The following is a 26,886-nucleotide window of genomic DNA, read 5'->3' as shown; positions in this document are numbered from 1 at the left end:
TCCAGATTTTTAAAAATTATTGAATTTACCAGGATGCTGCCTGGTTTGGAGGGAAGGTCTTATGAGGAAAGGTTGAGGGAGCTAGGGCTGTTCTCTCTGGAGCGGAGGAGGATGAGAGGCGACTTAATACAGGTTTATAAGATGATAAGGGGGATAGAGTGGACGTTCAGAGACTATTTCCTCGGCTGAATGTAGCTGTTACTAGGGGGCATAACTATAAGGTTCATGGCGGGAGATATAGGAGGGATGTCCGAGGTAGGTTCTTTACTCAGAGAGTGGTTGGGGTGTGGAATGGACTGCCTGCTGTGATAGTGGAGTCATGATGTGGAGATGCCGGCGTTGGACTGGGGTAAACACAGTAAGAAGTTTAACAACACCAGGTTAAAGTCCAACAGGTTTATTTGGTAGCAAAAGCCACACAAGCTTTCGAGGCTCTGAGCCCCTTCTTCAGGTGAGTGGATGAGTGGATGGCCCAGCCAGCGACGCCCATGTCCCGTGAACAAATTTTTAAAAATATAAGAACTAGGAGCATCTGGCCCCTCGAGCCTGCTCCGCCATTCAATAAGATCATGGCTGATCTTTTCGTGGACTCAGCTCCACTTACCCGCCCGCTCACCATAACCCTTAATTCCTTTACTGTTCAAAAATTTATCTATCTAAGGCTTGCTTGAATATGAATTCCCTGATTAAGGGCCAGCAACGGGCAACCGAGGGGGTCATCCACTCACCTGAAGAAGGGGCTCAGAGCCTCGAAAGCTTGTGTGGCTTTTGCTACCAAATAAACCTGTTGGACTTTAACCTGGTGTTGTTAAACTTCTTATAGTGGAGTCAGACACTTTAGGAACTTTCAAGCGGTTATTGGATAGACACATGGAGCACACCAGGATGATAGGGAGTGGGGTAGCTTGATCTTGGTTTCGGACAAAGCTCAGCACAACATCGAGGACCAAAGGGCCTGTTCTGTGCTGTACTGTTCTATGTTCTATGAATTCAAATTCCACCACCTGCCGTGGCAGGATTCGAACCCGGGTCCCTGAGTTTCCAGATTAACAGCCTAGCGATGATACCACTAGGTCATCGCCTCCCTTAAGTTCTTGTGTTTAATCAATCTCAATTGCCTGATTAAAATCGTTACAGAAGGGTCGACTACAAAAGGGGCACAAGTTTAGAATCATAGAATAGAATCCTACAGTGCAGAAAGAGGCCATTCGGCCCATCGAGTCTGCACCAACCACAATCCCAATCCACATATCCCTACATATTTACCCACTAACCCCTCTAACCTATGCATCCCGGGACACTAAGGGGCAATTTAGCATGGCCAATCAACCTAGCCCGCACATTTTTGGACTGTGGGAGGAAACCGGAGCACCCGGAGGAAAGCCACGCAGACACGGGGAGAATGTGCAAACTCCACACAGACAGAGACCCGAGCCAGGATTCGAACCCAGGTCCCTGGGAGCTGTGAAGCTCCAGTGCTAACCACTGTGCTACCCTGCCGCCCAAGGGGAAAGGAATAAGTTTAGGGGAGGCGTGTGGGAAAAACTTTTGCATTTATATAGTGCCTTTCACAACCTCCCCTTTACACCCAACTTTGAGCAGGTAGCCACATTGCATACTCAGCCCAATATTACCACTGACGTTTCCCCATTCATTGAGCCCACGCCCTGACTGGTCCCGCCTCCCCTCGGCGCTGATTGGCCGAGCCGGGGCAGGCCCGTGAATGGCTGCTGTCGCTGTCAATCTGACGTCCGGCCCCGCCCTCTCCCTCTCTTCCTCCTTGGCGCCTGCGCAGAGCGGCATCGCCCCACCCCCTTGTCCATTAAAGCCCAAGCGAGCAAGTTCGGGTGTACCGTCGAGACAAGCCCCGCCCCCTCCTCTCTCTCTCTCCATTGGTCCGTGCGTCGTCGAGCAGAGCCGGCGATTGGGTGAAACCGAACGTCCGTCAAATCTAGCCGACCCGCCCCCTCTTCCATCATCAATCAGGTTAGTGTGAGAGGTCGAGGTCGGAGAGGCGGAAAAAAACAAAATGGCGGCGGGGCGGCGCGGCGCTCGGGGATATAAATAAATATACAACCGAATAAACAACAACAACCCGCCGCCGCTGCTGACAGGGAGCGCTTTATGATCTTTAACAAAAAAAACATGGGCAACTGCTTCAAGTCGCAGACGGGCGATGACATCTCGCTGCTGAATGACTCGGGCGCGGCCGGCGGCGGAGCCCCGGATTCGGAGGCGGGCCCGGGCTTGGTACTGGCGCTGCCGCCGCCGCATTCAGCGCTTCACCAGGTCGGTTAGAGGGGAGGGGGGAGAGGAGGGGGATATGAGGGTGGGGAGGGGGGATATGAGGGTGGGGAGGGGGGATATGAGGGTGGGGAGGGGGGATATGAGGGTGGGGAGGGGGGTATGGGGGAGGGGGGTATGAGGGAGGGGAGGGGGGTATGAGGGAGGGGGGTGGGAGGGGGGTGGGAGGGGAGGGGGGGGTATGAGGGAGGGGAGGGGGGTATGAGGGAGGGGAGGGGGGTATGAGGGAGGGGGGGTATGAGGGAGGGGGGTATGAGGGAGGGGGGGTATGAGGGAGGGGAGGGGGGGTATGAGGGAGGGGAGGGGGGGTATGAGGGAGGGGAGGGGGGGTATGAGGGAGGGGAGGGGGGTATGAGGGAGGGGAGGGGGGTATGAGGGAGGGGAGGGGGGTGTGGAGGAGGAGGGGGGGTGAGGAGGAGGAGGAGGGGGGGGGAGGAGGAGGGGGGGTGAGGAGGAGGAGGGGGGGTGAGGAGGAGGAGGGGGGGTGAGGAGGAGGAGGGGGGGTGAGGAGGAGGAGGGGGGGTGAGGAGGAGGAGGGGGGGTGTGGAGGAGGAGGGGGGGTGTGGAGGAGGAGGAGGGGTGTGGAGGAGGAGGGGGGGTGTGGAGGAGGAGGGGGGGTGTGGAGGAGGGGGGGTGAGGAGGGGGGGTGAGGAGGAGGAGGGGGGGTGAGGAGGAGGAGGGGGGGTGAGGAGGAGGAGGGGGGGTGAGGAGGAGGAGGGGGGGTGAGGAGGAGGAGGGGGGGTGTGGAGGAGGAGGAGGGGTGTGGAGGAGGAGGAGGGGGGGTGTGGAGGAGGAGGGGGGGTGTGGAGGAGGAGGGGGGGTGTGGAGGAGGGGGGGTGTGGAGGAGGAGGAGGGGGGGTGTGGAGGAGGAGGGGGGGTGTGGAGGAGGAGGGGGGGGTGTGGAGGAGGGGGGGTGTGGAGGAGGGGGGGTGAGGAGGAGGGGGGGTGAGGAGGAGGGGGGGTGAGGAGGAGGAGGGGGGGTGAGGAGGAGGAGGGGGGGTGAGGAGGAGGAGGGGGGGTGAGGAGGAGGTGGGGTGAGGAGGAGGAGGTGGGGTGAAGAGGAGGAGGTGGGGTGAGGAGGAGGAGGTGGGGTGAGGAGGAGGAGGGGGGTGAGGAGGGGGGTGCGTGAGGTGGAGGGGGTGAGGAGGAGAGGAGATGGGGGGGTGTGAGGAGGGGGGGGGTGTGAGGAGGAGGGGGGGGTGTGAGGAGGAGGAGGGGGGTGTGAGGAGGAGGAGGGGGGTGTGAGGAGGAGGAGGGGGGTGTGAGGGGCGAGGAGGAGGGGGGGTGTGAGGAGGAGGGGGGTGTGGTGTGAGGAGGGGGGGTGAGGAGGAGTGGTGTACTTAAATACTTCAGTGTTTTTGGCACAGTAATATGTATAGTTTAGGAAACCGAGTTGTGCACAGCAAGCTCCCACTTTCTGTGTGGATTTTGCACGTTCTCCCCATGTCTGCGTGGGTTTCCTCCAGGTGCTCCGATTTCCTCCCACAATCTGAAAGAGGTGCTGGTTAGGTAGATGGATTTGGATTTGATTTGATTTATTATTGTCACATGTATTAATATACAATGAAAAGTATTGTTTCTTGCGCACTATACAGGCAAAGCATACCAATCATAGAGAAGGAAAGGAGCGAGTGCAGAATTGTAGTGTTACAGTCATAGCTAGGGTGTAGAGAAAGGTCAACTTAATGTGAGGTAAGTCCGTTCAAAAGCCTGATGGCAGCAGGGAAGAAGCTGTTCTTGAGTCGGTTGATATGTGTTCTCGGACTTGACGGGAGAAGGTGGAAGAGAATGTCCGGGGTGCATGGGGTCCTTAAGTATGCTGGCTGCTTTGCCGAGGCATCGAGCAGTATAGACGGAATCAATGGGTGGGAGGTGGGAGGCTGGTTTGAGTGATGGACTGGGCTTCGTGCACCACCCTTTGTAGTTTCTTGCAGTCTTAGGACAGAGCAGGAGTCGTATCAAACTGTGATGCAACCAGAAAGAATGCTTTCTATGGTGCATCTGTAAAAGTTGGTGAGAGTTGTAGCTGACATGCCAAATCTCTTTAGTCTTCTGAGAAAATAGAGACGTTGGTGGGCTTTCTTAACTATAGTGTCGGCATGGGGGGAACCAGGGCAGGTTGTTGGTGATCTGGACACCCAAAAACTTGAATCTCCCGACCGACCATTTCTACTTCATCCCCATTGATGTAGACAGGGACATGTTCTCCACTACGTTTCCAGAAGTCGATGACAATCTCCTTCGTTTTGTTGACACTGAGGGAGAGATTATTGTCACCGCACCAGTTCACCTGATTTTCTATCTCTTTCCTGTACTCTGTCTCATCATTGTTTGAGATCCGACACACTGCGGTGGTTGTCAGCAAACTTGAAAATCGAGTTGGAGGGGAATTTGGCTGCACAGTCATAGGTGTATAAGGAGCATAGTAGGGGGCTGAGGACACAGTCTTGTGGGGCACCGGTGTTGAGGATGATTGTGGAGGAGGTGTTGTTGCCTATCGTTACTGATTGTGGTCTGAGTTAGGAAGTTCAGGATCCAGTCAGAGGGAGGAGCTGAGCCCCAGGTCACGGAGTTTGCAGATGAGTTTCGTGGGAATAATGGTGTTGAAGGTTGAGCTGTAGTCAATAAATAGGAGTCTGTCACAGGTGTCCTTGTTATCCAGCTGTTCCAGGGTTGAGTGCAGGGCCAGGGAGATGGCGTCTGTTGTGAACCTGTTGTGGCGATAGCCTGGATCCACTACAATTCGCCTATCTGGGAGGCCAGAATTGATTTGTGCCATGACTAACCTTTCGAAGCACTTCATAATGATGGATGTCAGAGCCATCGGAAGATAGTCATTAAGGCACAGTGCCTGGCTTTTCTTAGGTATCGGGATGATGGTCGTCATCTTGAAGCAGATAGGGACCTCAGATTGTTGTATAGAGAGGCTGAAGATGTCTGTGAATACCCCCGCCAGCTGGTCTGTGCAGGATCTGAGTCCAGGTACCTCATCCGGGCCAGTCGCTTTCCGTGGGTTGTTCTTCGAGAAGGCTGCTCTGAAGTCAGCAATGGTGACCTCGGATACCAGTCCATCCGAGGCTTCCAGGGTGGAGGGCATACTCTCGCTGACCTCTTGCTCAAAACGGGCTTAGAATGCATTGAGCTCATCAGGGAGGGGTGCCTTGGTGCCAGTGATTTTACATGCCTTCGTCTTGTACAATCGGCCGTGCTAAATTGACCCTTAGTGTCCCACGGTTAGGGGGATTAGTGGGTAAATGTATTGGGTTCCGGGAATAGGGTGGGTGGTGGGCCTGGGGTAAGATGCTCTGTCGGAGAGTCAGTGCAGACTTGATGGGCCAAATTGCACTGTAGGGATTCTAGTCTAGTTAAAAAAAAATTGACGTGAACACTACTGCAACTAGATGCTGGTGAGAATATCTGAAATTATAATAGTTCCATTGCATTTCTGAGTTATTATTCAGGTGTTCTAAGTGGGTTCAAGGTTTATTCCTTATAAATTACTGTTTCTTGTTTCTTCAAATTCTCCCATTCAGAGCAATGGAAGCACACATCCTGAAAGATACCTTTCCTAATTTTATTCTCGATCCAGTCAGATCAACTGCGCTCAACTCAGAACTTCACTTTTTAAAAATTAATTCGTGGGACATGGGCGTCACTGGCTGGGCCAGCATCTATTGCCCATCCCTAGTCGCCCTTGGATGGCAGTTGAGAGTCAACCACATTGCTGTGGCTCTGGAGTTACATGTAGGCCAGACCGGGTAAGGACGGCAGATTTCCTTCCCTAAAGGACATTAGCGAACCAGATGGGGTTTTGCAACAATTGACAATGGTTTCGCGGTCATCATCAGTAGATTCTTAATTCCAGATGTTCTTTATTGAATTTCAAGTTCCACCATCTGCTGCGGCGGGATTCAAACCTGGGTCCCCAGAACATTAGTTGAGTTTCTGGATTAATAGTCTTGAGATAATACCACTGGGCCATCGTCTCCCCCAAACTCCACGTAGTCACCCGAGGCCGGAATTGAACCCGGGTGCCTGGCATTGTAAGGCAGCAGTGCTAACTGCTGTGAACCATGCTGCCCTATTCCTTATTCATTCCTTTCTCCCTCTTGCTCTTTCAATGTAGCTTTTTATTCCTTCCGTCACGGGGTGCTTACCAGTTTTCCTTTCAAACGCATCTGTTGATTAACCGTTTGCATGAGGGAAGCGTCTGAGAATGGCATTCAACAATATTGTTGGGAGTGAGTGGCTAGAACTTTAATCTGCACCTGTCCCAAGTACCAGATCTGGGAATGCTGCGGAATGAATAGGGGACGGTCTGGCATTTTCCATTTGTATTTCTTTCAGATGTTGGGTTTGGGAGCTCAAGCAATCAGAATTAGCTGATTTGATGTCTTTGGAAATATGCAACATCTTGTTGTGCTGTTCTCTGTGTAAATAGGATGTTAAGTGATTGAAAGGGAGAAGCATAGGAACACAAGAAGGCCATTCAGCCCCTTGAGCCTGTCCTACTTTTCAGACAGATTGAGAGTGATTAACTCCATCAGCTTGCTTTGGTTCTGTGACTTCTTAACAGCTAGTAATCATAGTATCCCTACAGTGCACAAGCAGCCATTCAGCCCATCACGTCTGAACCCACTCTCTGGCAGAGAATCTTACCCAGACCCTCTCCCCCGACTTATCCACGTAACCCCGCAAATTTACCATGGCCAATCCACCTAACCTGCAGGAGGAAACTGGAGCACCCCGGGGGAGTTTGCACATTCTCTCCCTGTCCTCGTGGGTTTCCTCCGGGTGCTCCAGTTTCCTTCCACACTCCAAAGATGTGCAGGTTAGGTTGATTGGCCGTGCTAAATTGCCCCTTAGTGTCAGGGGGATTAGCAGGGTACATACGTGAGGTTACAGGGATAGGACCTGGATGGGATTGTTGTTGGTACAGGCATGATGGGTTGAATGGCCTCCTTCTGCACTGTAGTGATTCTATGATTCTAACAGATTAAAGGGTTATTATGGGGCGGCACGGTAGCACAGTGGTTAGCACTGCTGCTTCACAGCTCCAGGGACCTGGGTTCGATTCCCGGCTTGGGTCACTGTCTGTGTGGAGTTTGCACATTCTCCTTGTGTCTGTGTGGGTTTCCTCCGGGTGCTCCGGTTTCTTCCCACAGTCCAAAGATGTGCGGGTTAGGTTGATTGGCCAGGTTAAAAAAAAATGCCCCTTAGAGTTCTGAGATGCGTAGGTTGGACGGATTAGCCAGTAAATATGTGGAGGTAGGGCCTGGGTGGGATTGTGGTCGGTGCAGACTTGATGGGCCGAATGGCTTCCTTCTGCACTGTAGGGATTCTATGATTTCTATGGTTGCAGTTACAGGGGTGAGGTCTGAAAGGTTGGAGCAGAGTTATGGTGATGCAGCATTGCGAATAACATCTTGGACCTTGGCGATGCGGATGTGCTGCAAATAGAGGCTTGGGGCCATGAGTACCACTGCTGTAAGGAGGGTAACACTGCCCAAAATGTGGGAAAATATAGTCTGCTCACTATGCAGAGGATGTTGTTTCTGCACTTTAGAACATCAAGCCCCAGTACTGACCACCGTATGGCTTTTCTTTTGCAGACAGGATTGCTACAATAACAGCAGGCTTATAGAAGACCAGAGAGTCGAGACAGTAAAGCCAGTGAAGACCAGAGAGTGCACGACACACAAAGAGAGAGAGAAAAAGCCACGGGCTTAGTGAGAAAGGGAGACAGCGCATCATGGCTGAGAATAAGAAAGAGGGGATCAGAATTCGGGAGGAGCAGAAAGGGAAAAGGGCTCACAGAGAGCAGAGCACAGTAAGTGAGAAATAAGCGCTTTGACTGGTGGGTTTACTGAAGCCACTTTCACAGCAGCCGGCATTGACAACTTCAGAACTTGCAGATTCAGCTGTAAGCTTTTATGATGAGCTTTTAATAAGGTGAAATCCGATATGTGGTGTAAATTCGTGAATACAGAGCGAATATTGTGCCAGTGGGCATGCTTTGCCTCAGGAATTGTTATTCATGGAATTATACATTGCAGAAGAGGTCCTTCGGCCCATCAAGTCTGCACTGACATTTGACCTTGCACCTGGTCCCATTTACCAGCACTTGGCCCATAGCCTTGAATGTTATGACGTGCCAAGTGCTCATCCAGGTACTTTTTAAAGGATGTGAGGCATCCCGCCTCCTCCACCCTCCCAGGCAGCGCATTCCAGACCATCACCTGGGTAAAAAAGCTTTTTCCTCACATCCCCCCCAAATCTCCTGCCCCTCACCTTGAACTTGTGTCCCCCTCATGACTGACCCTTCAACTAAGGGGAACATCTGCTCCTTATCCAAAAGAGAAAATCTCAGCAGGTCTGGCAGCATCTGTAAGGAGAGAAAAGAGCTGACGTTTCTAGTCCAGACGACCCTTTGTCAAAGCTAAAAGGCATAGAAATTGAGAGATATTTATACTGCAGAGTGAGGGAATGAAAGATGAGTCATAGCCGCAGAAACCAGGGGAAAAGACTACTAATGGGAGTCCACAGAGAGAATAAACGGTGTGAATGGCCAAACGGCAGAGAAGCTAAAATGAAGATGTTGGGGGAGGGGGATGGATGGGACAGAGGTAAGATTTAGAAAAGGAAAAGTAAAGGGGGGAAAAAAGGTAAGGGAAGGGCCGTAAAGTAGCGGAAAAGAGTGGGAGGAAATAAAAAATAAATGAAAGGTAGAGAACACAGTAAAAAACATTAAATAAAATAGAATGAAAACAAAGGGGTGGAGGTGGGGTGGAGCAAATCATCTGGAGTTGTTGAATTCGATGTTGAGACCGGAAGGCTGTAACGTGCCCAGCCGGAAGATGAGATGCTGTTCCTCCAGTTTGCGTTGAGCTCCTTATCCACTCTGTCCATGCCCCTCATAATCCTGTACACCTCGATCAGGTCCGTCCCCTCAGTCTTCTCTGCTCTAACGAAAACAACCCAAGCCCTACCCAACCTCTCTTCATAACTTAAATGTTCCATCCCAGGCAGCATCCTGGTGAACCTCCTCTGCACCCGCTCCAGTACAATCACATCCTTCCTATAATGTGGCGACCAGAACTGTGCACAGTACTGTGGCCTCATCAAAGTTCTATACAACTCCAGCATGACTTCCCTGCTTTTGTAATGTGTGCCTCGTTTGATAAAGGCAAGTGTCCCATATGCCTTTTTCACCACCCTTCTAACATGCCCTTCCGCTTTCAGAAATCTGTGTGATTACTGAATCCGCAGTGGCAGGTAAAATAACCACGTGGGCAAAAGGGTGACCTGAATCTCTGACCTTCCAATGGGGTGGGCAGGATATTTGGTCTTCCAGCCTCTGGGTTGGATGTGGTGGGATCTGTGGGTGGTGGAATTTACCTGAGATCCCTGCTCCTGATCGCTGTCCAGTAACCCCTATCCTGCTGGGAGATGTAAGCTGCAGAATGCTGAGTGAGCACAGGCCCTTTCATGCCTGCACCTAATAGCCCACTGAAGCCTCTGGATCATTTAGCATTTGAAAAAAGAACAGGTGTCATAAGAAAAGTCCTGTTTTATGCAGTGAGTTGTTAGGATTTGGAATGCCTTGCCTGAAGGGGCAGTGGATACCCATTCAATACTATCCTTTGAAAAGGAATTCGTAGAATCCCTACAGTGCAGAAGGAGGCCACTCGGCCCATTGAGTCTGCACTGACTCTTACTCAGGTTTACCACATAACCCCACCGATTTACTCCGCTAATCCCCCCCCTAACCAAATATCTTGGGACACCTAAGGGGCAATTTATCCTGGCCAATCCACCTAACCTGCACGTTTTTGCACTGTGGAATGCAACCAGAGCACTCGGAGGAAACGCAGACACGGGGAGAACGTGCAAACTCTGCACAGTTGTCCAAGGCTGGAATTGAACCCGGGTCCCTGGCGTTGTGGGGCAGTAGGATAAATAGTTTGAAGGAGAAAAGAATGGCAGGGATATGGAGAAAGTCCCACTCTCTTGCACTAACTGGATTGCTCTTGGAAAGAGCCAGCACATACTCATGGGCTGAATGGCCTCTTGTGCTGTACTACTCAGTGACTTGGATGGGATGGCACAGCAGGTCACCTTGCTGAGTGGGCTCCCGAGGGCTCTAATCATCATTGGGGGGGTGCCCAATAATCCCAACATGCTTCTTGCTGTACTGGATGCTGTTGGTTGCTGTGTTTGTTTTGCCACAGTGGGATGCAGTGAGTAATTTCAGGAAGATATGTGACTAACCCTTGAATGTGCAATGTTGCGCATTGTGGATGTCAATTATTCTCTGCCCTGCTTGCACTAAGCATGGTAATAGCAGAACGCCACCGAATATCAAAAGCAACCTTACTCTTTGCTTCAGTATTGGTGTCTGTAGTCTGAATCTATTTGCTTCATAGACACAGATCGCTTTCACTCCACCCCCAGGATGTGGGCATCGCTGATTAGGCCAGCATTTATTGCCCACACCTGAGAAGGTGGTGATGAGCTGCTGCCTTCTTCAACCACTGCAACCCATGTGGTGTAGGTACATCCACAGTGCTGTTAGGAGGGGAATGGGGATGGTTGAGAGAATCGAATGATGCAGTGCTTTACACACACGTTCTTAAACCAGAGTTCTAAACCTGCTGCAAGGTTTGGTCAATTTTAGAATCATAGAATCCCTACAGTGCAGAAGGAGGCCATTAGGCCCATCGAGTCTGCACCGACCACAATCCCACCCAGGCCCTATCCCCATAACCCCATGCATTTACCCTAGCTAATCCCCCTGCCACTAAGGGGCAATTCAGCCTGGCCAATCCACCTAACCCGCACATCTTTGGACTGTGGGAGGAAACCGGAGCACCTGGAGGAAACCCACGCAGACACGGGGAGAATGTGCAAACTCCACACAGACAGGGACCCAAGCTGGGAATACAATGCTGGTCTCTGGCGCTGTATCACCGTGCCATCCAGAATACACGCAAAATACACTCTGGTTTCTTTTGATCCTATAAATCCTTTAGTGTCACATGTAGGCTTGCAATTTTAATTTGGGTTTTAATGACTATAAGTGAACCACAGCAAATGCTGACTCCAGTGGCCACAGGGAAGCCTCTGTGCTAACCCCACCCTTTTCCAGCACTTATCTGTTGCCATCGTTTGCCTTCTCCGGTCCCCTTCACTCCAAATTCAGATATTTTATTCAAATAGTGGCTACATGATCTTCCCTGTCCACTCACTCAAAGTTAGCCAAGATCTCGGTTTACTATCTTATCTGAAAGACAGCACCTCTGGCAGTGCAGCATTCCCCTAAGAGTTCAAAGCTGTTAGGTGGATTGTCCATGGTAAATGTGGTGGCGTGGGAGGCCTGGATAAGATGCTCTTTCGGAGAGTCGGTGCAGACTCGATGGGCCGACTGGGCTCCTACACTGTAAGGATGCTATGGTTCTAAGAGCTGTGCTGGGAACTTCAGTCAAGCTCACGCGCTGAGGTTTCTTGAGTGGGTCTTGAACTCTTGACTCTGTGACTCAAGAGGCGAGAGTGCTACCCACCGAGCCACAGCTGGGCACGCGAGCTGCTTTAAAGCCTGGCTCTGTGAGGGTACTGAAACTGGGTGTGGTGGAGGGGCTGGGGAAGCAGGGAGTTGCACAAGAATAGGATCTCCAAAAAAAAAAAGCAGCATCATTTACTCAGAGCAGTGCCCAGGATAAAGATGTCACAATCCAGTTGCTTAATGCCATCGCTATCTAAGTGTTATAACCAGAACTTGGAACAGCTGAGAGGCATGCACAGTGTATGGAGGGCGATGGTGAAAGGAAAGTGATGACTTCACTACAAGTGACTTTTATGTTCCTCTTTTATTCAGAGTCTGTTAATTAAATGTGCATTCTCTCTGCTGCCTTGCACTTTATTTAAATAAAAAGTGACCTAGTTAACACAGTTGAGTAATTTAACAGGTCTATTAAAACACCATTTTCAGTTATATATTGCTGAATTTATAATCTAGTTTGAAGTTTATTTATTAGTGTTGCAAGTAGGCTTACATTAACACTGCAATGAAGTTACTGCGAAAATCCCCTAGTCGCCACACTCTGGCGCCTGTTCGGGTACACTGAGGGAGAATTTAGCATGGCCAATACACCCTAACCAGCACGTCTTTCAGACTGTGGGAGGAAACCGGAGCACCCGGAGGAAAGTTTGCGTGGGTTTCCTCCGGGTGCTCCGGTTTCCTCCCACAGTCTGAAAGACGTGCTGGTTAGGGTGCATTGACCCGAACAGGCGCCGGACTGTGGCGACTAGGGGAATTTCGCAGTGACTTCATTGCAGTGTTAATGTAAGCCCTAGTTGTGACTAATAAATAAACTTTACTTTAAAGGTTATTAAAAATTGCAGCAGGATCTTGATCAGCCAGGGAAGTGGGCTGAGAAATGGCAAATGGAATTCAATACAGATAAGTGTGAGGTGTTGCATTTTGGAAAGAGAAATCAAGGTAGGACTTTCACAGTGAATGGTAGGACCTTGGGGAGTATTGTGGAACAGAGGGACTTTGGAGTTCAGGTGCATGGTTCTCTAAAGGTGGAGTCACAGGTAGATAGGGCAGTGAAGAATGTTTTTGGCGTGCTAGCCTTCATCAGTCAGGGCATTGAGTGTAGAAGTTGGGAAGTCATGTTGCAGTTGTACAGGACGTTGGTAAGGTCGCACCTGGAGTATTGTGTTCAGTTTTGGCCGCCTTACTATAGGAAAGATGTTATTAAACTGGAGAGAGTGCAGAAGAGATTTACAAGGATGTTACCAGGACTCGAGGGACTGAGTTATAGGGAGTGATTGGACAGGCTAGGACTTTTGTCTTTGGAGCGTGAGGTGTGATCTTATAGAGGTGTATAAGATCATGAGAGGTATGGATAGGGTGAAGGCATTCAGTCTTTTTCCCAGGGTTGGGGAATTGAGAACTAGAGGGCATAGGATTAAGAGGGGAGAGAATTAATGGAAACCTGAGGAGCAACGTTTTTACACAGAGGGTGGTACGTGTGTGGAATGAGCTGCCGGAGGAAGTGGTTGAGGCAGGGACATTGACAACATTTAAAAGGCATTTGGACAGATTCGTGGATAGGAAAGGACATGGGCCAAATGCAGGCAAATGGGTTTAGATTAGATGGACATTTTGGTCGGCATGGACCAGTTTGGGCCGACGGGCCTGTCTCCGTGCTTTTGATTCTATGAAACCCACGCAGACACGGGGAGACATGCAAACTCCACACACAGACAGACAATCTAGACAAACAGACAATCTAACTATGAGCCCTGAGTTCTGATTGTTTGGGTAAACAGTGGTGAGTTTCCAGAGTATAATTGTTGGCTTAATGTTTCTGTGATATTTCACCCGGTTTCCCCGAGTGCTCCTTGGGGTGCAGTTGCTTTGTTACCAGTAGGTGGGTGTGTGCAAGCGTGCACATAGTGCCAGCAGACTGTGCCCGCTGTAGAAGGTATTTTTAAAAAGTTCTTTCACAGGAAATGGGCATCGCTGCCAATGCCAGCATTTCTTGCCCAATTGCAGTTGCCCCTTGAGAAGGTGCTGGTGAGCTACCCTTTTGAACCTCTGCAATCCAATGCGGTGTAGGTGCACCCACCGTGCTGTTAGGGAGGGGGTTCCAGGATTTTGACCCAGTCATATACTTCCAAGTTGGCATTGTGAGTGGCTTGTAGGGGAACTTGGAAGTGGTGGTGTTCCCATGCATCTGCTGCCCTTGTCCTTCTCAGCGGTAGAGGTTGAGAGTTTGGGAGGAGGAAGAGTCTCGGTGAGTGGCTGCAGTGCATCTTGTAGATGGTACACACTGCTGCTATTGTGCGTCAGTGGTGGGGTGAGCAGATAATGAAGGTGGTTGTCAGTCATGCCGGCTGCTTTGCCCTGGATGGTGTCGAGCTTTGTTGGAGGATTCCATCACACTCTTGATTTGTGCCTTGTAGATTGTGGACAGGGTTTGGTGAGTTACTCTCTGGACAAATTCTCAGCCTCTGACCTGCTCTCGTAGCCACAGTACGTCTTGGGCCAGTTCTGTTTTTGGTCAATGATGCCTCCCAAGGTGTTGTTAGTGGGGAATTCAGCAATGGCAGAGTGGGCTTCCCCATCCCTGTTTATCTTTTTATTTGCTCGTTGGGTGCGAGTGCCATTGGCAAGGCCAGTATTTATTGTCCATCCCTCATTGTCTTCGAGAAGGTGGTAGTGAGCTGCCGCCTTGCAACCATAGAGTCATACAAACTTGCAGCATTGAAGGAGGCCACTCAGCCCATTGTGCTGGTGCTGTCACTTTGTAACCTTGTACATTCTTCATCTTCAATTACCCTTCCAACTCCTTTTTCAGGCAGAACATTCCAGATCCCAACAGCTCTCCATGCTAAAGTCCTCATTCTTTTAAAGTTTAAAGTTTATTTATTAGTCACAAGTAAGGCTTACATTAACACTGCAATGAAGTCACTGTGAAATTCCCCTAGTCGCCACACTCCGGCGCCTGTTCGGGTCAATGCACCCTAACCAACACGTCTTTCGGACTGTGGGAGGAAACCGGAGCACCCGGAGGAAACCCACGCAGACACGGGGAGAATGTGCAGACTCCGCATAGACAGTGACCCAAGCTGGGAATTGAACCTGGGTCCCTGGCACTGCGAGACAGCAGTGATAACCACTGTGCCACCGTGATACCCCTCGTGCTTTTAAAAAAATCCATTTATAGGTTTTAAGTGTTTAAAGTTTATTTATTAGTGTCACAAGTTGGCTTACATTAACACGGCAATGAAGTTACTGTGAAAATCCCCCAGTGGCCACACTCCAGCGCCTGTTCGGGTACACTGAGGGAGAATTTAGCACGGCCAATGCACCTACCTAACCAGCACGTCTTTCAGACTCTGGGAGGAAACTGGAGCACCCAGAGGAAACTCACGCAGACACGGGGAGAACGTGCAGACTCCGCACAGACAGTGACCCAAGCTGGGAATCGAACCCGAGTCCCTGCAGTGCTAACCACTGTGCCATTGTGCTGCTCACACGGGTACACCCACAGTGCTGTTAGGGAAGGAGGTCCAGGATTTTGACCCAGTGACAGTAAAGGAACGGTGATATGTTTCCAAGTCAGGAATGGTGAGTGTCTTGGAGGGGAAATTGCAGAGGTGGTAGTGTCCCCATGTATCTGCTAGATGGTAGAAGTCACAGGTTTGGAAGATGCTGTCAAAGGAGCCTTGGTGAGTTGCTGCAGTGCATCTTGTAGGTGATACACACTGCTGCCACTGTGCGAATGAGTGAATGTTGGCAATCTTGTTGTATACCGCAGTGATTATCCCCTAACAAATGAATTGCGTGCATTTCAGGAACAGGTGCAGATTCCGGTTTATCACCCAACGCCCAGTCAAACCCGCCTGGCAACTCAGCTGACAGAGGAAGAACAGATCCGAATAGCACAGAGACTTGGCCTGATCCAACATCTTCCCAAAGGCAGCTTTGACCTAGGCAAGGACAGCCAGAACAAAAAGATCAAGGAGTGAGTATGAGTGTGTTGGAAAAGGGAGCTGGGGATACTATGGTTATGCTCTCCTAAGGTGGGCTTCTGCTTGAGTGGATGGACAGAAACTGTTCTCGCTGACGGGAGCGTCAGGGGACCCAGGTTCAAAATATTCCAGCGAGCAGACTTGGGGAATTTCCTTTACACAGTCACTTGTCATGATCTGGAATGCCCTGCCTTTCAAAGAGGGTATATACTTAAAAAGGAGAAATCTGCAGGGCTGTGGGAAAAGAGCAGGCAAATGGGACTAACCGGATAGCTCTTTCAGAGAGCTAGCAGAAGTACGACGGGCAGAATGGCTTTCAGTTCTGCATGTTTCACACTTAAAATGAGCCCTTAATTAATAGCTTGTGAATATTCCCCGGTCACTTAGTGGATTGGTCCTCTTCCCGGTGTGATACTGAGCAATGTGGACTCGGCGGATCCCAGGTTCGGTGCCCGATTTTGTACCTGATTTTAACAGGGAGGGTGAGACTCACTCAGAACCTGCGATAGGGAGGGGGGGGGACATCCAGCTGAGGTCTCTGCTCTGTTCATAATGCGAAGGAAAATGCATGTACATGGGTGTTGAGTGAGGATAGGATCCCGTTTTGGGTGCGGCGCCTTCATGGTCAAATAGTCTGCCGATTGTCCAGACTGGCACGTGAGGTGCTGTGACTTGGGCAATGTGCCAGAGAGATCTCTGCCAAAAGAGAAAATGCTGGAAAATCTCAGCAGGTCTGGCAGTATCTGTAAGGAGAGGAAAGAGCTGACGTTTCGAGTCCAGATGACCCTTTGGCAAAGCTAAAAGGCATAGGAAGGATGTTACCTGAACCTAGTTACAGGAAGGATGTAGATAAGATTGAAAGAGTGCAGAGAAGGTTCACAGGGATGTTGCCGGGACTTGAGAAGCTGAGTTACAGAGAGAGATTGAATAGGTTGGGACTTTATTCCCTGGAGCGTAGAAGATTGAGGGGAGATTTGATAGAGGTGTATAAGATTTTGATGGGTATAGATAGAGTGAATGCAAGCAGGCTTTTTCCGCTGAGGCTAGGGGAGAAAAAAACCAGAGGGCATGGGTTAAGGGTGAAAGGAGAAAAATTTAAAGGGAATATTAGGGGGAGCTTCTTCACGCAGAGAGTGGTGGGAGTGTGGAATGAGCTGCCGGATAAAGTGGTAAATGCGGGGTCACTTTTAACATTTAAGAAAAACTTGGACGGGTTCATGGATGAGAGGGGTGTGGAGGGATATGGTCCAAGTGCAGGTCAGTGGGACTAGGCACAAAATGGTTCGGCACAGACAAGAAGGGCCAAAAGGCCTGTTTCTGAGCTGTAATTTTCTATGGTATGGTTCTAGGAAGTGGGCGATATTTATACTGCAAGATGAGGGAATGAAAGATGAGTCATAGCCACAGAAACCAGGGGAAAGGCTGCTAATGGCAGCCCATAGAGAGAACACAAAGAAAATTACAGCACAGGAACAGGCCCTTCGGCCCTCCAAGCCTGCACCGACCATGCTGCCCGACTGAACTAAAACCCCCTACCCTTCCGGGGACCATATCCCTCTATTCCCATCCTATTCATGTATTTGTCAAGACGCCCCTTAAAAGTCACTATCGTATCTGCTTCCACTACCTCCCCCGGCAACGTGTTCCAGGCACCCACCACCCTCTGTGTAAAAAAAAAAACTTGCCTCGTACATTCCCTTTAAAGATGTGAATGGCCAAACGGCAGAGAAGCTGAAATCAGAGGGTAAGCTGTGACAGATGAAGATGTTGGGGGAGGAGGGGGGGAGATGGGTGGGAGATCTCTGCCATCTGATCGAGCACAAGTCTATGGTCAAGAACGGGGAAACAAATTTTCCAAGTCACATCTCTGTATCCTGTTGCTCCTGTTTACAGCAGGCAGTGTTGTATCAGTAACTTCAAGTGCGCAGAAATAGAAGCACGGTAGCACAGTGGCTAACACTGTTGCTTCACAGCTCCGGGGACCTGGGTTTGATCCCCAGCTTGGGTCACTGCCTGTGTGGAGTCTGCACATTCTCCTCGTGTCTGCGTGGGTTTCCTCCGGGTGCTCCGGTTTCCTCCCACACTCCAAAGATGTGCGGATTAGGTTGATTGGCCATGCTAAAATTGCCCCTTAGTGTCCTGAGGTGCGTCTGTTAGAGGGATTAGCGGGTAAAATATGTAGGGATATGAGGGTAGGGCCTGGGTGGGATTGTGGTCGGTGCAGACTTGATGGGACGAATGGCCTCTTTCTGTACTGTAGGGTTTCTATGATGATTCTATGATTAACTGTTCACTTGTTAGTGTTCTCTCCTCCTGCTAACTGTTACTAAGGTGAACCTTTCCCCCCTCGGTTCTTTGCCCCAGTGATCATTATTCACAGGCACGTCAGCAGTTCTATACTCCATTTTGATCACATCTAATATATTTCTGCCCTGCACTGTGATTAGTTTTTGGGTAAAGAGCAAACAGGGAAGGTGGCCAGAGTGTGACACTCTGGTTTCCCACTTGCCTAACACTGGAGAGGGATTAGCTGGTGGTCAGCCTGGAAGTTTGGCCTTGCAGCACCTTTACTGCTCTGGTTGCTAATTGGCCTCCCTGGAGCACCGGCAGGGTGTACACATTCGTTACAAGACACTCCGTCCAGGAGAAAATCAATACATAGAATCGTACAGTACAGAAGGAGACTGTGTTAGCTATCCTTCCTTTGCCAGCTCTTTAAAAGATTAGTTGCACCATTAGTCATGCCCATTTGATCGCCCCCACTTGGGTGGCACAGTGGTTAGCGCTGCTGCCTCACAGCGTCAGGGACCCGGGTTCAATTCCCGGCTTGGATCACTGCCTATGCGGAGTTTGTACATTCTCCCCGTGTCTGCATGGGTTTCCTCCGGGTGCTATGGTTTCCTCCCACAGTCCGAAAGATGTGCTGGTTAGGTGCACATTGGCCGCGTTAAATTCTCCCTCAGTGTTACCCAAACAGGTGCCAGAGTATGGCGACTAGGGGATTTTCACAGTAACTTCATTGCAGCGTTACTGTAAGCCTACTTGTGACACTAACCAATAAACCTAAAGCTGTTCGGGTGCACTGAGGGAGAATTTAGCATGGCCATTGCACCTAAGCAGCACATCTTCCGGACTGTGGGAGGAAACCAGAGAATCCGTAGGAAACCCAGGCAGACACGGGGAGAACGTGCAGACTCCGCACAGACAGTGACCCAACCTGGGTCCTTAGCGCTGTGAGGCAGCAGTGCTAACCACTGTGCCACCCCACTGGACTGGGTGCAGCACTCCAGCAGAGATCCAACCAGTGATTTATAAAGGTAGACCATAACGTTCTACAGTTCAGCCATCTGCATCCTCATATTTTGTATTTTTAAACCATCCTTTCTGCCACCTGCAAAAACATGTGTATGCGAATCCCCCCCCGGGTTTCCCTAATCCTTTGCTGCCCCTTTATGGTAACGTTGCACCATTTAAACCTGTGCTTTGTGTTCCTTTTCCCCCTCCTAGGTGTGTGATCTGTATGATGGACTTTGCGTATGGCGATCCGATCCGGTTTCTGCCATGCATGCACATATACCACATGGAATGCATTGACGAGTGGCTCATGAGGTCCTTCACGTGTCCTTCGTGTATGGAACCCGTCGATGCGGCTTTGCTCTCGTCCTACGAGACCAACTGACTTAAACCCGGCCTCGCCGAGCCTCACACTGCACTTTGAATGTCTTGCTGCCAAAAAAAAAAGAGGGAAAGAAATAATGTGGAGGAGGGGGGAGGGGGGTGTGGGGGGAAGAACCGTGCACTCACCAAGACCAAAGAAATATCCTGCCGTCTCACTAGATAAACCATAGCTTTTAGGTGTGTACCAGACAGTGCATTTCTCCAACTGGGAAAACCGTCAATTGGCCAAATCTTCTACTTAACACTAACTGGCTGAAAGGGAAGTGATTAAAACCAAAGTGGGGGCAGTAGTCCCACTCTAACAGCACAACAGGTGTTTTAGCTTTCTCTACACGCGCAGTATTAACCACTCTGCTCCCAGACCCCCACACGTGCACAGGCGTACACACGCGCGCGCACACAGACAGACACAGACGCACACACACGCGCACGCACACAGGGACACGCACACAGGGACACGCACACAGGGACACGCACACAGGGACACGCACACAGGGACACACACACAACTGTGTTGCTAACTGGGAGATGGAGCCGAAAAGCTTTTATTCTTTTCGTACGTTTTTTTTTTGACTTTTCAGATGGATTTTTCCTTTGCTTTTGCATCGAGGTTCTCGCGAGGTGCCTGTCGCCTCGTGCTGTGATTTAGGAAGTAATGGCAGCTGTCTCGTGCCTCGCGGGGTGCAGGTTTGGGACTGGAAGTGGTCAGGGTAGGAGATGATTCTGCCGTGGAAACAAAGGGCACACGTTGCGTCTCGAGCCCCTCTCTCCCTCCGAGGCTCAGTAGTGTCCCGAGAGAGAGCGTCGGCAAGTCATTAAACCATTCGGCGAGGGATTGGGGAAGAGAAAGAGGGTGTATCTTTTTCTTTAAATTAATTGATGGGCGTCGCTGGCTAATCCAGCATTTATTTCCCACCCCTGATTTCCCTTGGGAAGGTGGTGGTGAGCTGCCTTCTGCAGTCCATGTGGTACACCCACTGTTGGGGCGGGAGGCCCGGGATTCTGACCCAGCGACAGTGAAGGAACGGCTGATACATTTCCCAGCCAGGTGTGTGGTTTGGTGATCGTTTCTGTGCCCACTTCGTTCCTCAGCCGAACCTCAACTTGTCCAGCAGTCGCTGGAATGACAGGGGTTCACGCTGTCCGAGGTGCTGAGGGAGCTGAGTTTCAAACACAACCTCTTCTGAGACCGCCGCGTGAGGGGGTTGGATAAGCGAGACAGCACAGGGATGGCCCTGGTTAGTGTTCACTTTTTAAAACCACTGAGTCTGCCGGGTCCCGTGGTGGGCGCTGGGTGGCAGCTTTTCACCCGTCAGGGTTGCTGCTGGAATCCTGATTCCGGTCAGCTGGGCGTGAAGTGCTTTGTGGAGCCCCCCCCCCCCCCCCCGTGAGTTTCCCTGCACTGTTGTATGTTTGGGTGGGTGGGGAAATTGCCGAGGCTACCCTGGGACGGGAACTAGGGCATTTGTCAGAGGCAGGCTGTCGTCGACCAGAGAGCTAGTGAAGTTCCTCCGTCAGTCAATAATAACATGCGAAATAAGGCAATGACCACCCCCCCCACCCCCACCAACCACTTAGCCTTTGAGAAGCTTTGACTAGAAGGACTTCCATTCAATCTCTCAGCACTTTAATCTTTACCGGAGAGAGCTTACACTCAAAGTGCTCAAGTGTCAAGATTTCTTGAAATTTAGTGCACTCTAATGAACCAAATAGCAGTTGAATAGAATAATCCAATGTTGCAGTGCAGATGGAGGCCATTTGGCCCTTTATGCCTGTGTTGGTTCTTTGGTAGACCTGCTGATTTAGTTCCATTCATTCTCGGCGCTGTAGTTTTATTTTTTGTATACCGTTTTTAAGTGTTTAAATGCAGTCCTTCCGCGGGCCTGTTGAATCTGGTGCCTTTGTAACTTGGTGCCATCTACTGGGCTGCCCAAGGATGATTGCTGCTCTTCCTTGTCATACTCCAATTGTCTGCCTTCAAGCACGAGGTTGTATCGTGGACACAGCGGGGAATTTGACAAGATTTTGGGCCTTATCCTGCCCTTCAGTCAAGCGGAGGGGTGATTGGATTGCGATCCAATCCCTAATGCTGGAATAGTGTCCAGATTGCAGTATTTCCCAATCAGGTTGCCAAGCCAGAAGGTATCAGCACATCGCCCCTGTCTTTGGTAGTCCCTCTCTCTCCTCATGGGGACCTGCCTTCCCCTGCCAAGTGGAATGCAAATAAGAGTCTTTAATGGTGGTGGTAGGTGGGGGGGGGGGGGGGGGGGGGGAGTTACAATTCACCCAGAAGAGTCTTGTGTTGCTTTGGTAACATGTACTTTGACATGCATGTTGTAGCCTGGAGCTATGGATAGGGACGCCAATGTTCTTTCCATCACATGGCTGACCATGGATCCCTCCTGCTCTCACCGCCTGCCATTGGTGTGTGTTTTCAAACTGATAATCAACCTGTTTGGATGTGTTAGCTACACGCCTTCCATGGCCACCAAGTCCTGGGGTGGGCTCGAACACGTTACTGTGGCTCAGAGGCAGGCATGCTACTCACTGCGCCTCAAGATCTCATTGGGTCTTTGACATCCAGTCAAGAATTACCCAACAAACAGCTTCTTCCCCCATTTCCAATATTTTTACAACTATTAAGAGAAAGTTAATAGAAAATGAAAAACACTCTATGATTTCCCCCCCCCCCCCCCCCCCCCCGCCCCCTCCAAGTTGCAGCAGCTTTCTGGCAACTAGCCCTTAATTTTGGGAGACCAGCAGAATTCAGAAAGGTCAACAGTGTTAATCTCAACTGAGAGCCATCAACCCTGCACAGTGATTGAAGCCAGCACCTTCCTGCTCTGTCTGGCTCTACCCTGGGGAAGCCTTATTTATTTACAGATTTGGCCTAAGTCACTAACTTGGGGAATTCTTGTCTAAAACTTGGGAGCCAGACCTTGCAGGAATGAAAGCAAATTACTGTGGATGCTGGAATCTGGAACCAAAAGAGAAAATGCTGGAAAATCTCAGCAGGCCCGGCAGCTTCAAAGCTTTGACAAAGGGTCATCTGGACTCAATGTCAGCTCTTTTCCCTCCTTACAGATGCTGCCAGACCTGTTGAGGTTTTCCAGTATTTCCTCTTTTGCTTGCAGGAACGAAATTGGGAAACACTTATACATACAAATGGTAGTGGGAATTAGGAACACTCTCCCTCGAACAGCAATTGATGCTTGATTGGCACCGTGGTTAGCACTGCTGTCTCACAGCGCCAAGGACCCGGGTTCAATTCTGGCCGTGGGTGACTGTGTGGAGTTTGCAAGTTCTCCCCGTGTCCACATGGGTTTCCTCTCCACAGTCCAAAGATGTGTAGGTTAGGTGCATTTGCCATGCTAAATTGCCCCTTGGTATCGGGAGATTAGCAGGGTAAAAACATGTGGTTGTAGGGATAGGGCCTGGGTGGGATTGTTGTCAGTACAGACTCGATGGGCCGAATGGCCTCTTTCTGCCCCATAGGGATTCTATGATCAACTGTTAATTTTTTGAAACTGAGATTGATAGGTGTGTGTGTGTGTTAGCCAAAAGTATTAAAACGATATGGGGCTAACATGGGTGGGTAGATGGAGTTGGATCACAGGTCATGACCTTGTTGAATGACAGAACAGTCTTGAGGGGCTGAATGGCCTCCTATTCCTATGTTGCCTGGGGAGGGATGTGAGTGAATGAAACCTCTTTGGGTTCAAATTGCACAGTCTGACATATATTTATCTAAACTACTTCTGTTTTAAGGAAGGTGTTAACTGAAGAGTTAACACTGCAGGCTATTATCACACTGTACCATTGGCACTCAGAGGGCTCATATGTTGAATGTTTAAATGTCTCAGCTATTTAAGAGTCAAAGCAGTCACAAATTAACATTGGTTAGAGCTGATTTCTGTTTGGAAAGTATCTCTCCTCTCATCTGAAGCTGACTCAGACTGGGGTCTGATTGCACTGGTAATGACTGCCCTCTTACCTCACCATGGCGGCACAGTGGTTAGCACTTAGTGCCTCACAGTGTCAGGGACCCGGGTTCAATTCCGGCCTTGGGTGACTTTGTGGAGTTCTCCCAGTGTCTGCGTGGGTTTCCTCTGGGTGCTCTGGTTTCCTTCCACAGTCCCAAAGATGTGCGGGTTAGGTGGATTGGCCATGCTAAATAGCCCCTTGGTGTTCGGAGATGTGCAGGTTAGATGGGATTGGCCATCCTAAATTGCCCCTTTAGATGTGTAGGTTAAACGGGGTGAAGATGTCAGCGTTGGATTGGAGTGGGCACAGTAAGAAGTCTCACAACACCAGGTTCATCACATGACTCAAGGAGCAGCGCTCCAAAAGCTCGTGATTCCAAATAAACCTGTTGGACTTTAACCTGGTTTTGTGAGACTTCTTACTAGGTTAAATGGATTAGCCATGCTAAATGTGTGTGGGGTTACAGCGGTAGGGGTGGGGGAAGAGGACCTGGGGAAGATACTCTGTCCGAGAGTTGGTGCAGACATGATGGGCCGAATGGCTTCTTCTGAACTGTAGGGATTCTAGGATATTTGACCTCATGAGATATCCCCATGTGCAGACTGTTGGCATTCGCATTGCCTATGTGTGTTTCCATGGCTCGTTCGTTCCTGGAACAGGTCAGCAGCCTTGGAAAGTTGGGTGGGATAGCGGTGGGCTACTCCACATGGCTGACCAGGAGACTCTCTTGTTACTGCCTGCCATAAGCGTGTGGGAAGAATTTACAGATTGATAAATCACCCGTTTGGTCGTGTTACAAACGCACCTTCCTTGGCCATCAACCCCTGGGGTGGGAGTTGAACCCGGAGCTTCTGCCGGGGACTCTACCCAAAAGATCCCCTTCAAGCACTGACTCGAGGGGGGTCTGACTTTGGGGAGGGGGGTGCTGTGAAATGAAGGTCCTCATTTCAGTGGGTCAGGCTGCTATTTTTAGGGCTTTGCAAAACATCAGAGGTGGTAAACACCACCTGGAGAGGTACATGGGAGATCTCAGGGCACCTCCATGTCAAAACAAAACGGGGGGGGGGGCACTAAAATTCAGCCCGAAATGGCTGTCACCCCCTTGTTTAATTACAGCACTCCTAACACATCCCTTAACTGGGATCAACTTATTAACTAACCGATAATGAATTCTGTGACTGGACTCTGGCTAAGTGTTATACCAAGTGATGCCTTTATTGGTCAACGGTGGGGCAAACCTTGCAAGTGCTCTTTAACCCATGCACACTGCCACATCTTGTTACAGACTGAACTGTCTCTAGGATTGCACTATATCATGTGATTAAAGTTTGTGGCTGTTTGATTTTGGAGTCTTGCTATATATATATATGCAGTGTGAGGGAGCAGATTGTTGGCTTTTAAGATAAATCTAATCTTACCCCGCTAAGTTGGAGGGAGCAACGTCGGGTTGACTCGTCTGTTGGGCAGGGAGGATGATGCCTGGGTTGTTCCCCGGAGAGGGGAAGAGATGAAAAGAGGGAATTCCGTGTAACTAACCATCCAGATTGTGAGACTGAAGTGGGTCAGGTGCAATACTTAAGGAGGGCAGCGGTTTGTTTAGCGTGTCAGAAATTATATCTGCCAATGTAGCACACCCATATTTCCATTATAACACGGGAATTTATGATGGAAATCTGACTCTGAGGAGACAAGGCAGGACTTTATATAAAGGGGATTGAATTGGGGCTGTGAGCTGTGCTTCAATGATCCCCACTTTCCATCTTCCCTTTACTTATAGATAGGACTTGGGAGTTTGTAATGTCACAGGAGTTTGACTGCTACATGTACACCTGGCGTGTTATATGAATGACAGTTTTCACCTTTGCCTGGGAATTGGCAGCAGTGATTAAACATGTATCGTGTGATAGCCCAGGAGAGAGAATACTGGGTGCAAACATTTAAAAGCGCTTTTATAGTCAATAATGCACAGTTTTTGGAAGCCCGTGGAGTCGGTGACCTTAATGTTGGGTGGGTGGGCTATGCCGTCAGGTGAAGAAGCCAGCCATCCCATGTTTCTGCAGATCTGACCGTTAACTAAAAGGTCAGCGTGATCTACAGAGGTTGCTCTCCCAGGGAAATACTTTCGCACTGATCAGGCAACTTGTTCAAGGGCATAAACCAAACGGATTGTCCGCACCTTTCTGGAATGGCAGGCAGTGACTCTCGCCTGAGTCAGGGTAAACCCCGAGTGTCGAAGGCTGGAGACTGCATTTCAGTGTTAGTCCAAGAAATCTTGTGTAGAGGCAGGAGAGAGAGAATAGATGCAGCTTTCCCCATTTGTGGTGGAGGTACTTTGTCAGAATCTCTCTGGGAACACACCGCGACCCCAACCAAAAGAGTAAGCCCTTATAACAATGTTAGAGTGGTTGCTTAATTTGCACGAAAGGCTTTCTGCATCAACGACGCCTAGTATTTCCCGAGTTCTTCCTGTCTGCTGTCTTGCACGATTATTGTCTGCATCACAGTGGGCAGAGATATCCTGGGTCTGTATTTGAATGTGAGGAGCCTTGGTTTTTGTTTGTGTGACAACGGACGTGGCAAAATATGTACACACAGTCCCTTGCTACCGACAAGCATCAAAATCCCCACTGACATCTTAAGATCCTCGGCTCAGCCACGGACAACTTCTGTTCCCATAAATTCATTTTTGTAACCCAAATCAACCTGAACACATTTCAGTCAAGATGTTGCTATTGGAAACTGCCCAATGCTCTATTTTGAGTACAAATGATAACTTTTGTTAGTTTTTAACTAGCTGCTGGTAACAAATCATGTAAAAGTATGTATATTTTTTAAGAAAATAAAAGTATCAACTACACAGTTGATTTCTACAAGGTCTGTGGTGTTATTGCGCTGGAGGTGGACTGCTCTCGGAGATGTGTGTTCCTTCTATTGCCTTTGGGCACTTTCTGGATGAGTTTTGCCCTGACAACAGCTCAAGACCATCCAAGACAAAGCAATCCACTTGATTGGTACCCCAACCACTACCGTAAATACTTACTGCACCCACCACCTCCACACCAGCGCTGCAGTATGCTCCCCCATGTACAAGATGCAACGCAGCAGCTAGTCAAGGTTCCTTCCTTGGCACAGTGGTTAGCGCTGCTGCCTCTCAGTGCCAGGGATCCGGGTTTGATTGCTGGCTTTCGTCACTGTGTGGAGTTTGCACATTCTCGCCGTCTCTGCGTGGGTTTCCTCCGGGTGGTCCGGTTTCCTCCCACACTCCGAAAGAGGTGCTGGTTAGGGTGCATTGGCCGTGCTAAGTTCTCCCTCAGTGTACCCGAACAGGTGCCAGAGTGTGATGACTGGGGGATTTTCACAGTAACTTCATTGCAG

At 49.9% G+C, this 26,886-nt stretch overlaps 2 protein-coding genes and 1 long non-coding RNA gene across 5 annotated transcripts in view; 1 reads left to right on the top strand and 2 right to left on the bottom strand.

Annotated features, from left to right (window-relative positions):
• The window catches only part of LOC144507797 (uncharacterized), a 266,778-nt gene that overhangs the window by 207,796 nt on the left and 32,096 nt on the right, over window positions 1–26,886 (bottom strand). The gene's annotated exons all lie outside the window — the stretch shown is intronic.
• trir (telomerase RNA component interacting RNase) overlaps window positions 1–26,886 on the bottom strand; it is a 76,716-nt gene that overhangs the window by 23,675 nt on the left and 26,155 nt on the right. The window lies entirely within an intron of this gene.
• rnf11a (ring finger protein 11a) lies at window positions 1,990–26,386 on the top strand. Of its 3 annotated transcripts, none has more exons than XM_078235091.1 (3): window positions 1,990–2,289; window positions 15,673–15,842; window positions 20,109–26,386. In XM_078235091.1, exons 1-3 carry the CDS (start codon window positions 2,125–2,127, stop codon window positions 20,239–20,241), a joined length of 468 nt encoding a protein of 155 aa, XP_078091217.1. In that variant the 5' UTR covers window positions 1,990–2,124; the 3' UTR covers window positions 20,242–26,386. The 3 variants fall into 3 exon arrangements, with proteins under 3 accessions (XP_078091217.1, XP_078091216.1, XP_078091218.1); XM_078235090.1 differs by having other exon boundaries at window positions 19,357–26,386; XM_078235092.1 differs by lacking the exon at window positions 1,990–2,289 and adding an exon at window positions 7,917–8,134 and having other exon boundaries at window positions 19,357–26,386.

This window comes from Mustelus asterias, chromosome 19 (assembly GCF_964213995.1).
Source record: "Mustelus asterias chromosome 19, sMusAst1.hap1.1, whole genome shotgun sequence".
In the NCBI taxonomy this organism is placed as follows: domain Eukaryota; kingdom Metazoa; phylum Chordata; class Chondrichthyes; order Carcharhiniformes; family Triakidae; genus Mustelus; species Mustelus asterias.
Note: the sequence above shows the minus strand (reverse complement) of the source record. Positions and strands in the feature narration are given on the sequence as shown.